At 43.5% G+C, this 16991-nt stretch overlaps 1 protein-coding gene across 6 annotated transcripts in view; it reads right to left on the reverse strand.

Annotated features, from left to right (window-relative positions):
• Nucleotides 1-73: 73 nt before the first annotated feature.
• ppp1r9a (protein phosphatase 1, regulatory subunit 9A) overlaps nt 74-16991 on the reverse strand; it is a 23338-nt gene continuing 6420 nt past the window's right edge. For 4 of the 6 annotated variants that reach the window (XM_049750914.2, XM_049750913.2, XM_049750915.1 and 1 more), the window contains exons 3-19: nt 12224-12356; nt 11539-11659; nt 10036-10140; nt 9035-9170; nt 7062-7214; nt 6527-6580; nt 5785-6014; nt 5285-5381; nt 4662-4797; nt 4221-4291; nt 3781-3904; nt 3509-3554; nt 3366-3423; nt 2748-2867; nt 2608-2631; nt 2310-2492; nt 74-2236 (exon numbers count right to left, since the gene is read on the reverse strand). In XM_049750914.2, coding sequence (XP_049606871.1) covers nt 2078-2236; nt 2310-2492; nt 2608-2631; nt 2748-2867; nt 3366-3423; nt 3509-3554; nt 3781-3904; nt 4221-4291; nt 4662-4797; nt 5285-5381; nt 5785-6014; nt 6527-6580; nt 7062-7214; nt 9035-9170; nt 10036-10140; nt 11539-11659; nt 12224-12356 — 1950 coding nt within the window. In that variant the 3' untranslated portion in view covers nt 74-2077. Of the gene's footprint in view, nt 2237-2309; nt 2493-2607; nt 2632-2747; nt 2868-3290; nt 3424-3508; nt 3555-3780; nt 3905-4220; nt 4292-4661; nt 4798-5284; nt 5382-5784; nt 6015-6526; nt 6581-7061; nt 7215-9034; nt 9171-10035; nt 10141-11538; nt 11660-12223; nt 12357-16991 lie in introns of those variants that run through there. The other 2 variants (XM_049750916.2, XM_049750917.2) reach the window with 2 other exon arrangements.

Below are 16991 nucleotides of genomic sequence, written 5' to 3' on the forward strand. Positions count from 1 at the left end.
CCATGACAGGTTGGAGCAGATTAATGGCATGATGATTTGATATGTGCATTGAGCAGAATTCAAGCAAAGACACTTCAGTGACAGCAGATTTTATTGAGTGTGACAGGGATTATAGCTGCCCCCTTTCAACTTTTCCTGATGCAAAAAGTAGACCAAAACAAAGGCGAGGACCAAAGGATGGAAGGCTGAGAGGAGGAACGAAAGCACATTGTGGCAATGATCTGATGGACAAATGTGAAATGAGCCCTTGTGGACGGACATGTTTTGGCCTGCCGGGAGCACCAGCGTCTCATCTATACATTGCTTTCAGCACACCAGGTAAGAGAAGTTTCTCACAGTAACATGGAAAATTAATTAGGATACAAATAATAAAAGAATGCATCTTGAGTAGTTTATTGTGGCAGCATATGGATGGATGGAGTAAAATAAACAGACATGTACATCAGGACATTTTTGTTCTTAAAGCCCTCGCCATCTCGGGGCATTGCACTTTTGTTTGAATCAAGAAATCAAATAATATATCTGGAAAGGAATCAACTTACAATTCTGGATAAATCATTATTGGTTCATTGTAATTGATCAATTGACTTCTTATATACAGAAATAAGTGGTCACTACCTGTACTGCAGTTGGATGGAAGCGTCAAATCAAAGTTCTGTATTCAGGCATTGCCCCGTTTAAAATAAACAACAGTTCTGCAACGGTTTATATTTTGTAAAAATATAGAACTGTTCACAGTAATAAGGAAGTAACACAGAACATATTTCAAATAAATTGCATGTCCTTTCCTGTGTAACATTCAAATATAAATTGTATATTTGTACCACGTCTGAGCACAGACAAGAACCATTTATATCATATGGCTGCCTTCCTATTTATAATCTTGTATTTTTTTTTTTCTGGCAGGAAAAAACATGTTACGTGTGTCGCTAGTTATTTCAGGAAAAATCTCTAAAATTTCTAAAGGCAGCAGTTGGGTATTATTAGTTATTTAAAAGGAATACAAAAAGAGGTCAAAGCGGGTTAACAAGCAACTGTATAGGAATTATCGGTTGATATATATCTTTTTTTTATATATTTTTCTCTTTTTATGGAATAGGTTTGGTCATTTACATTTTCCCAGTAGTCTCCTTTAAAAGCAGTCACAAATTACATCCACTTTTGAGAGCTGCTTCACTTGGTACTATTTACACTGCAAGCAACATTGCACAAGCCAGTGCAAAACTTTACAGTGTTTACACTTCCAGTTTTCTGGCAAGTTGAATTCCAGTGTTTTCCTTTAACAGCAGCATGATGACACCTAGTGGTCACTAAGAGTACTGCTTCCTGTGCAGTATTTCAAGGTTCCACCAGATTATTACTTTCCAGTGACCAAACAATAAGAGTAGCATAAAAATGAGTCTATTAAAATGGCACATTTGTATCAATAATTACTGTACGGGTTGATACTGTTTATCAAAAATTTCTGAAATATAGAAAGCCATTTGAGTTTATATATTTGAGTCATTGTCCTAGAGTATTTAAGATGACTATCAAGGACATCAAATAAGTAATAATTTATTTGATATCCTCAATAAGGAGGCTACTCGTGCGTGCCACATGCCTGTAGTTTTCTAGTCTGGTTAATTCGCATACTAGTAAGTGTGTGACACTAGTACTGGGAAAAAAGTAAGACACCGTACCGTCCCTGTACCGGACCACCCTAGTCGTTTCTATTTGTGAGGACAGAGCGGACACTTTATAGGCTGGATAACATTTGAATAAGTACTGAAAACATGTTTCCATACTGAAAAAGTATAGTTAGTGCTGGAGTGGATAAATATGCATTGGCTATGTCACATATTTACTCTGGAGATGAATAAATAAATCCAATTTACAGCAACAAATATTGAAATAAATAGAAGTGCCTAAAATTGATGTAGAATGATGCAAAATGAGGAAGGGCAGAATCCTGTAACCGACTGTTTTGGTTTAACTTGCTCGGTGGAAAAACAGCTAGGCTTGGAGCTCCCGCCACTTTCAATCTTATTTTGAAATTCGTCTTTGCAAGAGTCAGAAAGAGTCATACAGGATGGGATCACTCGGGCTGCTGTTGCTCCACCATTTTCTTTTTGAGCTTCTCACGTTGTTTCTCCACTTTTTCATGGTTCCTCTTGGCCTTCTCCATCAGAACTTGAAGGCCTTTAATCTTTTTCTTCATCAAGGATCGGTCTTGAGAAGAAGTTACCCCAAGGGACTGAAAGAAGGAAAATATGAACGAGCGTATAGCATATATTCAACCACCTATAAATGTGGCCGTTGAGGTTTACCTTGAGCTCGACACTATCCAGTTGTAGCAATTTTTCTCCATTTATGTTTTTGGCAGTAAATTCTGGAATATATTGTTCTAAACTGAGGCCCGTAAGCCAGTCGGCGACCTGCTGGGAGGTCCACTCTGATACGCTGGGGTTCTGCCACTGATGCTGCTTTATAATCCACTCGTCTTCTAGGATCTGGTGACCAAAAAAGTCCAAGAGTGTAAATCGTGTGAGTACAAAGATTTTTTTTTGGTCTTCCTCTCTGCTTTTGATCATAAATGCAATAAACCGTTACAATTGGCAGTCTCACCTCATCATCTACCATATCCAGACTCTACATGTGGCAGCACAAAAAAAAAAAAATGGCAGAACTTTAAATTCAGTTCCAGATTAATTTTGTCCGAGAGACTTCAGCCAAGTCATTGAAACAAGGCTCAATTCCAAATGTACCTCATCCGACGAAAGCGCTAAATTATCATCACGTCCCGACGTTTTAGCTTCTCCGGCCAGCCCGCTGATCTCCACGGAGCTGCCGCTGCTGGCACTCAGGTCCTCGCTCAAAGTGGGTCCCTGACAAACCAGAAACACAATCATCAAGTCACACTAGGATTCCATCTGTGAGCAGCGGGAGGCTATTTTATTGGCCTTTTCTCGGAATGTTATTGATTAGTGCGTTAAGCCTGCAAATGTAATCAAGGCTAGTCACAGGGAGGCTAAATCCCCTAATTATAGCCCTCATTGATTGGCCGGTTAGTAAAAACTAAATCGAAGACAGATAAAGTAGGTGATTGTTGGGCTACAAGGAAACAGAAGTGTGTCAAATATTTTAAATCGGAATTGAATTGAGTGAGTTCACGCCTATGTGCTTATTCCTTTTCATTTGTTTCCTATTGAAATATGACTACAGTGATACAGTACCAGGTAATATGAATAGGAGGAGAAGTGTGGTAATGTAATACGAGTCTGTTTAACAACACAAACAGATAACATAACTTGTCTTGAGAAATACAACGCTGCATCTATCACCGACGACTACATTCTGTCTTCATTTGTCCGGTGTCTGCAAACCTCTTGAAATTTTGCCTTGACTTTTCGAGGGCTGTCCTCTGCCAGCGGCATTGCGCAACTGAAAGAGAGTGGACGGGGATTTTACTCAGAACGTTCCACCCTATTTGGTCCTTGTTCAATATTGTGTCGAAGTCATATCTTACCCGGACTCGTCCACTCGACGTGAGGGGCTTGATGTTGCAAGAGAACCTGCGAGAAACACTGACGTTTATATTTCTAACAAGCTTCCATGTCAAGGGCCTTCAGAATTAGTAGTGTTGACCAAATATATTAGCAATGGAGAAGAAAATGTATTAAAAAAATGTAATCTTTTACATTAGATCTTTTTTTGGTTCAAGTGACGGACGGCCCTGATGGATAGGTTCGATTCGATTGATCTAATCTGTGGGATTTCATCTCTTCTAGGCGTTCCAACCTTCTTTTTTTCGTCTGGGGGATCCTTCTGCACTGGCCAAACCCCCGGGGACCGCGTCATAAGAACCCGCACTACGAATGAAGCCAGAGCGACTATGGCCTGGACTCCGGCGCCCCTCTGGGACCTGGTGATGGACAACAAGAGGTGAGATGGAGAGACAGAATTTAAAATGACACCATCCATCCACACTTATTACATTCAGAGAAAGAACAAGTTGTGACAGTGCCATACACTCAATTAGTGTAGCTGAGCAACATGCAGTCATTAATCCATTAACTTAATGGAATGGATCGAGCTCAGCCACTCGTACGCTCGGTAATTAAACACAATTACTGACATGGTAAGGTTGGGGATAATGGTTAGTGGGTTCATGACAAATGACAATTTTTCGAGACATTGTTGTATGATGGGGGAACTGTTGAGTGTGTTAAGTTACAAACCTCTCCCTCTGTGGAGCTGACGCTGTTTGCTCTGGAGCCTTTCGCTCTGCTGGGTGAACCCTTCCTCAGGTCTGCACACACAAAAAAAAAAAAAGCAGCATAAGATGTTGTTTATAGGGAAATCAGACAAGGCAGAATGTGATCATCATTCTCGATGAATCTTTTTTTTCTGCCTGTTAATTAGGCAATCATAATTTTATGATACTACAAGGACTAGCTGGCGCTTTACACTAAACTATTCATATTTGTAAGCGATCCTATCTGCAGATCTCTCGCTCTTGTCCTCCCACACGCTCCCATCCCATTTCTCTCACGTCCCAGCTGTCTCCTTTGCCGCCTCGGTTTTTAATGTTGCGTAATGGGCTGCGTCATTCAGCTGAAGTCTCGCCGTTCCCCCGTCGGCGCCGGTCGCACATGTCACGCGTTGCGATACTGACTGACCTCTATCTAGCGCCGCAGCTCTGTCGGGGCTGTTCCGCAGAGCACGCGGCCTCTCGGCGCCGTTGCTGTTGTTGTTGTTGACCTGAATGTTGTTCTGCTTCATCAACTGCATCAGCTCCGACTCCAGTGTTGCAATCTGTCGGGAGGGGGGGGGGATCAATGTTAATCAGCTGTAAGTACGCCGGCGTCAGAAAAAAAAAAAAGGGGATGACGGGCGCCTGGGGAAACGAAATAATAACCCCGATTCTCTTTGCAGTTATAAAAGCGTCCAACTTTTGGGAAGATAACGATATTCAGTTGAGCAGACACTAATGTTCCTGTCAAGTTAGATTGCACGGGGAAAAAAAAAAAAAAGAAAATAAAACAAATCAACTTGACGTTTGACCACAGAGCTGACCACGGGGACACCCGAGCCATCTGCTGTCATTGTCGACTAAAGGAATGGACGGGCTTGCAAAAAGAAAGCACCCAAAGGCAAAAATGCTTTCTAGCAAGGATTGTCGAATTGAAATGCTGTGGAAAGATTTGGCCCGATTGTTTTAATCATGTGAGATTTTAGTGTACGCTTAAACGAATCTGGCAGGCATATTTCAAACAACTGCATGAAGAGTCCCGGTCTTTACCCTGACTTGCAGTGCCTGGATCTCAGCCAGGTGAGATTTCTCAGCCTCCTCCAGTCGTCTCCTTTCGGCATCCTCCTTCTGGATGAACTCCACTTCCCTGGAGGAGGAGATTGAAAAGTGTTGAGCGGGGGGGGCGAGCCAATTGGACCAAACTACCATAGCTACAATGCACACGTCTCCTGAGCAGACATCTTTGCTACAGAGCTGCTTGTTTCTAACGTCAGCTTCACTTTGGCCCGCAGGGTCAGAGCCAATTAGAGGCAGTCGGACTGAAGCCCAGCAGTCGAGGTTGCGACAAGCCTCGCGCAGAGAAAGACAAATTGTGCCGTAGGGGAGCGGAAAGCTTGCTCGCGGTGCTGAAATAGGATTAGATCTTGCGAATAAAAAAAGGAACTGCCCGACAGATGGGAGCGTAGAAGATATCCACATTCTCTGCTCGATGATGCAAGCCAAAATTGCAGTCAAATTAATTTGTTTCATGGAAACTGAGTGCCACTCACTTCTGCTGGAAATCTTTGATGAGTTTCTTGGCTTTGTTGTACTTCTTCTCCAAAGTCTGGTACTGCGCCTGGGCCTCCTTCAGGTGTTCGTTGACCGTGTGGCACAGGGTCTGCGCCTCGATCCAGTAGCTCTCCAGCTTCAGCATCCTTTCCTTGTTCTCCTCGATGCTGGCCTTCAACTGGCACTTTTCCTTCTCCCAGCGCTGCTTCTCCCTCTCCACAGAGGTCAACTGAAAATAGCGTTCAAGAAATCCCTCTTGACTCACAACATGGATTAGAGCAGTCAATAAAACATTAACATCCTCAGTTGATTAACACTGCGGGAGAGCTATCGCATACATAATAGCTCTATCAAAAATTAATGTTGCTTTTTTTTTTGTCTGCATCACACTTAAAACCTAAACTGTTGTAGCCCAAAATTATTGGTTGGGTTTTTATTTTTTATTTTTCTACAATGAGACTGTTATGATCTTGATAAAGGCATTATTTTTCTCAGAATTTTCTTTTGGGTGTTATCGAATGATGTGGCTTTTTTTTTTTTTTTTAACAGATGCAACCTTCAAAAATGGGAGCCAAAGTGTACACAAGAAAAGTACATAAGGTACGTCATTACTTCATCTCTGGTCGTGACAGAAAACTTTGCAAACAGCTGACACATTTTTGAGACTTGCTCTAATTCACATCGAAACCAGCATGCATTTAAAAACGTTGCCTCCAACATTCACCTTAACCGTTGACTTACCTTGTTTCTAAGCTTCTGGATCTCGGCCTCAGTCACTGTGTGTTTGATCTGAAGCTGTTGGCAAAAAAAATAGAGGACGGAAAATAGGGGAAGAGAAGAGAGCGAAGGGGGAGGACGGTCAGATAATCAAACGCGTGGCTGCGCAGGCTCGATACAGTGTGACGGACCGAGGCGAACGACCCGCTCGGTTTGCAGCACCAGTGATGACGTGCTCGCAGAGGCAAAAAAAAAAAAGTGGCTTGAGAACACTGTCATAGCGATAAAAAAGAGCATTTTTATCTTTGATTTTTTGATTCATAATATATTGCTAAATTAAAGTTTCTGAAAAGCCATCCAAGTAATCCAAAGCAAACATAACAAAGTTGGATTATTCCATAAACATCTTCTCAAAGCTCTGTAGGACATATTTGCCCTGATTAAAATGTAAAACTCAGCAGCAGAGTTGGAACAGTTGCCAACTTTCTGGCTCAGCAGTAGGAAAATACCTCATGCTCAAATATGTATCCAACTAAAATCGTCCGCTGTGTTTTATTACCTCTCTGAATTTCTGGTACAATTTGGTGGCATCCAAATCCGAGGGCGACAAAACGTCCTCGTTCTCGGGCAGGTCGAACACTTCGATGTTCTTCCCCTCGCTCGCCGTGCCGGGCGTCGCCTCCTCGTCATCTGTGGCGTACTCACCCGTCTGCTGAAAGAACAGAAGGTGCAATGTCGGTAACGGGCCTTCCATAAAATGGCGACCCCATACAGTCAGGAAAAGGCAGATAATTCCTACACAAAAATCATTTCCTGAAATGCTCAATTTGAAATATTTCAATATTTCAAAAAAACATGTCAAGTCAGAGCCTCGTGTCAAAGATTAGCTTTTCATCTCGCGCCGACATCCTCTATTCATTTGCGACTCTGCATAAGTAATGCGACTTAAAAAGCCATCATCACGTAAAATCGGGATAACCCACTTAAAAGTTCCACAAACTTTGTCAGATATGAATCGCTCTGACAGCTCGGTGAGCCGTAAATGTTATTTGTACAAGAAATAGTATCGTGGTTGCTTTATCGAGGGGGCGATATTAGGCATCATTTTCCCAAAAAAGCTTATATAAGCTTGCGCATGTGTAACTTAGGAAGTATCCGCTGAGAATAGATTAGTTTCTACCTCGCACCCACACGTGTATTATAACTCCTACGATCCAAGCATTTTTACCTCCCTAAATTACATCATTGCCTCCATCCTCAATGTATTGACGACGTTTGCCAGATGAAGCTTTCGATTTATTTATTTTGACCCCACTATGATGTGCAGGTGTAGCTCTCCACTCAGATAACAGGCTTGAGTCTCCTTTTCTGTAATAGGCCCGTCTGTTGCCATGGTTGCAGCATCCTATATTAAGGTCCCATTCAGTGAAGGGGAGGGGAGGGGAGGGGGGGCAACACAATGCATAGTAAGACCGTTCAACATTACAGCCTGATTTTGAAAGCGTCACAGTGAGGGCAGTACTTATCACAAGTGGAGTTTCTTTAAGAGCGCTTAAATGAGATGAATAAATGTACTGTGGGTAGAAATAGTTTGAATAGCAAGCGCCTCAAGTAGTTCCAATGGGTACAATTTTCGAGTCGGGCCAGGGGGGGGGGGATGCTTGGCGTTGTTTTGACTTGTAACTGACAGATGGCCAAGCTGGAGTGTTTGATTCCAAATAATTCCACAAAAAAAGTGTGCGCGTGTCAATTTATTGCTCGCTGAAGGACTATCCGTGTCGCCAATAAAGAGCCATCAGTCACATCAGGAAACCTGCGCCTTGGTCGGGGGGGAAAACATTTACAGCCATATTAATATTGATGAGTTCTACTTAGATCTGGATAATGGTTCCGTTACGGTTCATCCTCCAAAGGGATGAAATAACGGAAACTGTTTTTGGAAGCAATCTTTATATGGACAATTGTTTTGTGGAAGAGGCAGTTGGTATTGTTTTTTCTTTTGCTGTCCCCCCCCCCCCCCCCCCCCTCGATATCATAAAAATGGTATTGTCTGCTATCCCGATGGTGGTGTTCGTGGGTGGATAAAAGACGCCAGGTTCCTTGGATGTCTAAGTGACACTTCTGTACATGGCATCCCACTCTTGCCGTGCCAATTCTCTACAGGACCTTAATTAGAACAGGCAGCGTTTCATGCGTGTCTATGAGCGCTCGGGATTATGACAGCACTTGGGATAAGGCCTGCAGAATAGTTCTGCATGACGAGTCCCAAGGCACTGTCCGCCATCCCGCGTGAGAAATGACGAAGACGGGGGATGCGTGTGGAGCGCGAGCCCGGTGTCGTTAGTGCTCAAGCGCAATGTATTGATTCATGTAGATCGGCATTTTCATCACGCACAAACCAGGGTCGCCGATGAGTAATGCATCCTGCACCTTTTTAATACGATTGTGGAATTTTAATGAAGTGGGCGGATATTTACAACCACAGCCTCCTCTCACGGGTGGCGCCCGAGTCTTCCCGGTGATGGTCATTACCTCATCATCATCGGCGTCATACTGAGCGTACTGCTGCTCCAGGAGCTCTCGCTGTCTCTTCTCCTGCTCCAGGGTCTGCTGGATGAGCGTGGCTACCTCACTCTGCTGGCCCGGTAGCTCTCGGCCAATGACAAAGCTGCACATAGAGACAGTCAGCCATAATGAAATGGAGAAATTATTGTGATAATTTATTTTTAATTCTGTGATTTATGTGTGTAGATTTCAATGGCCGTGGATTCCACAGTATGAAGAGAAATCCAGTTAAAAGAGAGGTTAGTGTTTTCTTCAAATTGACTGTGTTAAAGTGAGCTGGAGAGCTTTCGAGGATGAATGCAATGCGGGCAGGCCCTCACGCTCGAGCAGATAGTTTGATCTACATGTGAAGGAACAACTAGGGAGAACAAAAAGAATGGGAGAAAAAAATATATATTTATAAAACAAAGGGTCATGACTAAGTTCGGACAGCATGGAGGTCTGACAAATGGTTGACCTGGAAACTAGCCTTCTCCTCCTTCATGGGGTGTCCCCTCCTTAGTTTCAGGTATGCATACTCCTTTTCAGTGTATGTGACTTCAGTTTAAAACCTACATGAGGTTAAATATAGATAAAACATGTAATGTAGGACAGCTGGCCATAAAACCTCAGAGGGGGAAGGATATACCGAGGAGGAGGAGGTGCAGTAAGTGGGTGGCGACATGATGGAGGAGGATGGAAAAAGCGAGAGAGTGCTGAGCGTGAAAAGAGATCTAGTGATACAAAAAGAAACGCAAGTAGAAATATACAGTAGTGGAGCCAACTAAATATTATATTGCTAAACGAATTGTTTTCTTTGTATGAACTCAATAGGCCATGTAGGAAATGAACCTCGAATTTCAAAACCATCCAAGTTAGAGATGAGATCTAAAGGTTTGTCACTGTGTGACACTTCCTGCTGATATAATCTTATATCCTCCTACGCAGCCTTTTTAAAATGTCTTTTGGAAGAGAGTGTATAGCCTTACCGTACGACTCCTGATGTGTTCCTGAGGACAGAGGCTGCAAAACTCTGTGTGACGCCCACCAGGCTGGTCCCGTCCACCTCCACGATCTGGTCGTTCACTTTGATCCTAACGCATACAGACACATCCCCACAAAATTTAGGACATCATTTAAACACTCGAGGGTCAGCGAATGGATGTCGTGTCTTCACGTTAATTGAAGCAGCTCGTGACTGACCGCCGCGGAAAATAAATGTCAAAATTACACGACGACGCTAATGCATGAAGAGACATCAGCTTGTCCAATCACGCACATTATTTTGCAGATTGGAAGACTCCACCGAGGCAAACGTTTTCCTCCAAAATGAGGCGTCAAAAAAAAATAAAACATGGAGGTCTAATAAGGACACAGGGGCCAGCTTGCCTTTTTGCTCTGAGCCACAAAAGACAGCACGGATGAGCTGTAAACTTCTTTCGCCCACCCACTGATGATCCAATAATATTGTGAGTAAAATCCTTTTTAATTGATAATTACGACACTCACTTGAAGCAAAGCCATCACACTCATGTACAAAAATATTGTGTGTCCATCACCAGACTTCACCTTCTACGCGACCCACAACATCTTGACATCTTAATCTGGCTTCGTGCCTCCAGGCTTGGCCCGACAGGAACGTTCCCGAGCCGAGAGGGAATTAGGAAAAGATAAAAGTGGCGACGCGGGAACGCGACACATCTCCGCGGCTCATCAGAACCGCACATAACGGGTGAGCATCAGCCGAGTACATCGATCTGTCTGCCTGCCATTGTGTGCCTCAGACCATTAAACCTGACTCGGCAAAAGGCCGACACACACGCACGGAACCGAGTTGATGGAGCGGTAATAACCCAACGATATGATGTGTGTGGAATAACAAAATCGCAGCAGCAAAAAAAAGCTTTTGCAGCACTTTGGCATATCCTGCTATGCTGTTTGAAGGGCACTAGCGAGTAAAATCAAAGGTCACACTGACTCAAATTGGATGAGTGCATTAAAAAATAGTTACGAGGATTTGTTTATTATCACGGTGCGGGCAGGAAAACAGAGGTTTGACTTTTGCTTGGTATTGGGTCCAGGCAAATATGGCGTCATCCCCTTTTAGTTATTTCAACCTCCTCTCATCCTTTGGTGTAAACTGCTAAAAAAAAAATTCCACTCCACCCTCAGCTGAAACCTTACTCTGCACATTTGCAACCATTTTCCATAGCACTTATCCTCTGCCCCAGCTGACTTGTGCACTGTTCACACTTTCTAACAAGATGGCATGGTGGGTAGGATAGGCTGAAAACGTGAAGAGACATCATGCGGCGTATTCCATCACGTGTGCGGCTCTGCGTGAGATAGAGCAGCGTGTGCCTCTCTGTGGATCTAATCTCAAACCCTCCTGGTAAATCTGACACAAACTGCAAGTGTGTGTGGTTGAGATATCTGACAATATCAACTTTTTTTTTTTTATTGATTACAGAGTGGAGTCGAATAAACTTCACCTGCTATCTCTTTCGGCCGCTCCGCCTTCAATGACGGTCTTGACGAAGATGCCCAGTTTCTCCAGGCCCGCATCAGCGCCGACACCCATGCCGATGATGCTGATCCCCAAACCGTCCTCATCTGAACGCAGGTAGAAGACAGTTGAACGTCTGCCAAGGTTATAGTTAGCGAAAATTGAATTGCGCGTGTATGACTCTTGTGCTAAAATGCCTCAGAGAAAAAAAAAAGCGGATGGAGTGAGGATAAGAAGGGAAAGCAGTGTTTAAAAATAGTGCTTGATTATTGAAAAAAGGAGAAGAGGCATCCCCCAACCGCACGCTGACCTTCACTCATACGGCAACATTGTTCTGGATGGGAAGTTCCTTTCTAGTGGCCTATTCCTCCCTTTTCCATCCTTCATTCATTATTCACAAGAGCTTAGGGTTACGTAACAGTGACTGGAAGGTGATAACCCACAACACAAAAGTGCTCTATTTTAGATTAGAGGCAACAGTGGGAAAACTGAACAAACTGAGAACATTTGTACTCGTGGCACAGATTGTCACGCCATGTTGACGTGGAAATAGTTAGTGTCTTAAGACAGATCCTAAGGAAAACACTGTTTGCATACGCTTGGGAAATTTAACACCTCACAAGCGGGTAGGCGAGCCTGCCAAATTTGTCATGAGTTTTCCCTCCTCCCACCTTTCTCCAACTCCACAGGGAAAAGCTCCAGCTTCTCCACCCGCTTCTCCAGCTCGTACTCTGCCGACGAAGCCACGGGATCCACTTCTTCGTTACGGCGGTCGTAGTCCTCGTTGGAGAAGGTGTTGAATACCTGGAGAGGTAACATACATCAGTGTAGTACACGAAATCATTTTTTATTTTATCGTCTAAGCGGATGAATCCAGACAGAAATAAATCCCCATCAAAAAACTAGCGACACAAATATTTACTGGCTAAACATTCAAAGATGTTTTCCTCTTTCTGAAGCACACAGGGAGGTCTCTTTCCTCCTCTGCAATAGTCAGCTGTCACTTCACATCTCATCCCAGGCAGCAGGGTGCCCTCACGGCTCCGTCCGTCCGTGCATGCAGTGGCGGCACAAGCTGTCGCTCTCTTGTCACATGCATGAAGCTAAAGGCCAGTTGCAGGTGCTGAATAAAAAGGGCTGCTAGCATTTGGCCGTGATGCAATTGTCTAGCATATCATTATGAACTCCAATCAATTTTGCAGCTATGTGAGGTTGCGCTATAGGCAATGCATCTTCATCAATATTTTAACCGTGACAAAACGCAATGCAAGTGCACACAAGGTCAGCCTATAAAAAATGAATGGGCATGTCAGTCAATGCATTTTTGTTCTGACTTTTAAACCTATTGTTCTAAAGTAGACGACGCAGAACAGGAACGGATGCGTGACACCATGCACGCACTTAACAGTTGGCATGCTGTTTTTTTTTCTGGGTGACCTTTGTCTCATCAATCATTTAATGTGATCGGCAACGCTGCATTATTTACGCTGTAACGCACACACACAGATACACAGACAGTATATCTGTATTTTTAATTTTTTTGGCACAGCTATGCAAAAGCGCAGCATTGATTTTATGGTAAACGATTAAATCATTGCGCAATCATTCATCATATACAAGTTGAAGCCGCAAAAACGACATGAGTGGTAATATAAAAATAAATATCATGATTAATCAGTGTTAATCAAGCTACAAAAGATTGCTATGATCCAAATTTGAATGCTGAGCCTGTTGAGATGAACATAAGACATCTCAACTAATTATACTGGATTAATTTTCACACAATAGAGTATTCTAGTTTGTTAGTCAAAACAGAATCTGCAGCTGCATTGACTTTGCAGAGGCCCGAAAGCGAGACAGAGACATATTTGTGCTTGTCTGTGTTTGCGTATGTGCATTTGAGATTGTGTGTCCAGAGAATGCATTCTGGTGGCAACAATAGGGAGGAAAAGAAAGTGTGCATGCGGGTAGTGTTGTGTATGTGTGCAGCTGGTTGTCTTGCAGGTGCGTGTCTATACACGCCTGGGTGCTATGCAAGTGCTCATCTTGCATGAAAATGGAAATGTCAGTCACATTCCCAAAAAGAGGGTGGAAGAGGTGGAAGTGCAAATAAAGCCGAGTGTAAAAGGATGATGAGAAAATGAAGGGATGCCGCTGGTAAACAAAGAGTCCAGTTCACGGGGGAGAGGAGGTAATATCCAGCGAGAGAAAGAAACAGCGACTCAGATGATTTATGGGCTTAGAGAAAAGTTGAGGGTGAGAAGACTTGTGCCATCACGGATGGAGTTCTATAATTTGCTCGCCATTCAAAACGGAGCTTTGTCACTTTGTTTCTATTCTACTCTTTTATTGACTCTCATTAGCATGTGTCCCCTATTCTCAGCACATTTGCATTCCGTTAGTCGTACCTGTGACCACCCACCCTTGCGCATGGACGCCACTGAGCCTCAGCCAGCGGAGGGACAATGAGGCATGCGTCTCAAGGGAATTGCGAGTGACCTTGACAGGCATAAAAAAGAAGCCAGCCAGGAGATACACCCAGTGTTTCTTCTAAGTGCAGGACAAAGAGGAACGGTCCAGTTGAAGGCCAAACTTCCTGTCATCTCTCACCATGCATCATCCTGGTGAGGGGAAGCGACACACTGACATCTGACATATCGGGGAACGCCAACGGCTTAGTCAGCATCGTCTGTTTTTAGCCCACGTGTAGACTGTGCATACAAAGGGAAGTCGCATTCGTTTGACAAGATATGGCTGCCATTTTAAAAGCACATAGATATCCGACGGCTACCACTAGGTCAGCGACTAGACAAAGGACAAGTCTGGAGAATAGTAAACAAGTGCAATGAGCACAGACAATGCCCTTGTTATGTCCTGTCTGTGTTATGTATTTTATTAATAGGTCACCACAGTTAGTAAATATATTTTCCACATCTCTGTGGTGAATATTATGTTTTTTTTTAAATCCCGTTTGATAAATGTTTCTTCTGAACTGCTAAAATGACTTGGACATGACTTATAAAAGGAAAACATGGTGTCTCCGAGATAGATATAAAACATTGGCAATACTGATGAGCTCATGCTGAGGGGACCAGACGACAGGCAGGAATAAAAGTGGAGTCATAAATGATAGTAGGTGGAAACTGACCAAAAATAAAAAAGTCTCGCCTTTCTCTTGATCATTAAAATTGCATCGCTGTGGGATCATCAGGTGGCACAGAAACAAACAAACAAAAACATTCCGGCATGAATAATGCAGTAGCTGTACACACACATATCCCAACCTGGGCTTGGAGCTTCTTTGACCTGCCAAGGATAATGATGATGGAAAGTTGGCCAAGCTCATGTATAAAAAGACGCAGAAAGTTGCACACCGCTTGATCCTTTTGAAGGAGTTAGTGAGATGCTTTGATTTCGTTCCCTTAAAAAGAAGCTTAATACCAACTGCCTTAAATGATGCGGTCTTATATATATTCCTTTTCCCCCAGCTTCCATTGCTCCTGAACAAGATGAGCACTGCGGAAAAATGGATGAATCAATGTCAAAAGTAAAATAAGAATGGAGACCAGAAAGTTTTGGCGCTATAATGGTGAGTACACAATTATTTAACGTGTATGAGAATTAACACAACAGTGATTAACATTCAACAAGCTTTATTTTAGTTCTGTTATATCTATCTATATATTTTTTTATCGTACAGTGGTTAACGTAGCCAAAAAGAGGGAGGCCACGAATGTAGAGTAATCCTCTCAATCAGAGCACGGTCGTCTGAAAGCAAAGTTCTTGGCCGCTAGCCCACCTCATTACAGTTTGTGAATCACAAACCCGCATTAGGGGACGGTGCAGATAAGAGCTAAAGATAAAAACAGCAATGTATCCAAACGTAAGCATCAGGCAAAAAGAATGTGACGCGCGCTTAACATCTCTTAAATGCCGCGTTGAGGATGAAGAGGCCAGGAAGAACTTACTAAATCCAAAGCAAGCAAAGGTTGTTAGTCTCCATTTTGTCCCTTTCTAAGCATCAGCAACAAGACTCGAGAAACTCTTTGTATCCTTTCATGCTCCACTAAAGTACATGATGCCAAACGGTGCACTGCTGAGATTCAGAAGTTGTTTTTTTTTTGTGCAAAAGAGTATTAACTTGAGAAAGACGAGCTCAAACTCCCCCAGTTCAATCGCCGAATGTAAACCATTCATCAACAAATGGCATATTTATTCAGGAGATGAATGGCCTGGTGTGGGTTTATGACGAACCAGACCGGTTAATAAATAATGGAGCTCAGCCTCGTGTTGCCAGACGCATTGCCACGGGAAAGAAGGCTGACACACATCTATCAAATTGATGAGGCTACTCAGCAGTCCCCAAATGGAGCAGCAGCCCAATCGAATACACAAATGCTGCAGTGATAGACAGCACACAAAGGAGAAGAGCCCCTAATGCTCCCATTTAACTCAAGCTCTTTTTTTTTTTTTTATATTTCGAAATATCACAAGAGAGTTCAAATAGAGTAGCAGGCCAGACACTGAATGCAGAGGCCCTCCCCTGTCAAACTCCTGTGGCGTGATCCCATCTAAGAGAGGAAGTAAACACAATGAGAAAAAAAAAGAAGCACCGCCTCAATGCGAGATGGACGTTTGATCAGGGCAGACATGTTTAACACCCCGACAAGCACATTCGCTGGAGAAAGTCAAAAGGAGATGAGAGGCGATACGCTCCATTCTCGCTGCTTCTTAATGGCTGTAAAAGCATTGCGGTGTGGAAATAGGGCATCAAAAAAAGCCTGACTCGGCCAGCGCCCCATCAATCTGAAGAGAAGTGAACAGGCGACCCGGAGACACTCACGCTCGGGATAAAAACCAGTTGCTCCAATGAGCACGTGATGGGATGCTTCTCTGTAGGTCAGTGCCGTCGGGAAGGCGCTGAGACTAAAGTCACTTCCTCACTGGGTCAGACTCGTAGAAAGGAACATTGTCTGAATGAACGGTCATGGCAGATGTAGTCACAACAGTTTCTGCATCTTCTAAGCTATTTTCAAAAAGGACTTCTCATCCAGAAGTGAGCGTGTTCACAAACTCTTGCCAAAGCTTGTGCACTCTCTCCCCTTAGCAGCTGGCTGCCTGATTTCTAAATCAATTAAGGCGGCAAAGCTCGGATGTTAAAATGATTTATCCGCTTTAGGGAGCTGGGACTAAGAAATATTACAAGAACTGTTAAGATTAAAAAGATGGTAGGGTTTTTCGCTTCCCGGTGCCAAGATGGGCTCTACGGTCTCCTCCCATCTGGGGGGTCACGCCGGACTCGTGCAGGGCTTGAGAACACGCCTTTGTCTCCTTCGCTATATGGACGAACAAAAGACACGACCGTGTTTGCGTGCAGAGGGGAGGGGGTTGCATAATGGGGATGATTGTGAGGCTGTGTGTAAAAGGTGGGCGTCAGTG

This window comes from Syngnathus scovelli, chromosome 19 (assembly GCF_024217435.2).
Source record: "Syngnathus scovelli strain Florida chromosome 19, RoL_Ssco_1.2, whole genome shotgun sequence".
Taxonomy (NCBI): Eukaryota; Metazoa; Chordata; class Actinopteri; order Syngnathiformes; family Syngnathidae; genus Syngnathus; species Syngnathus scovelli.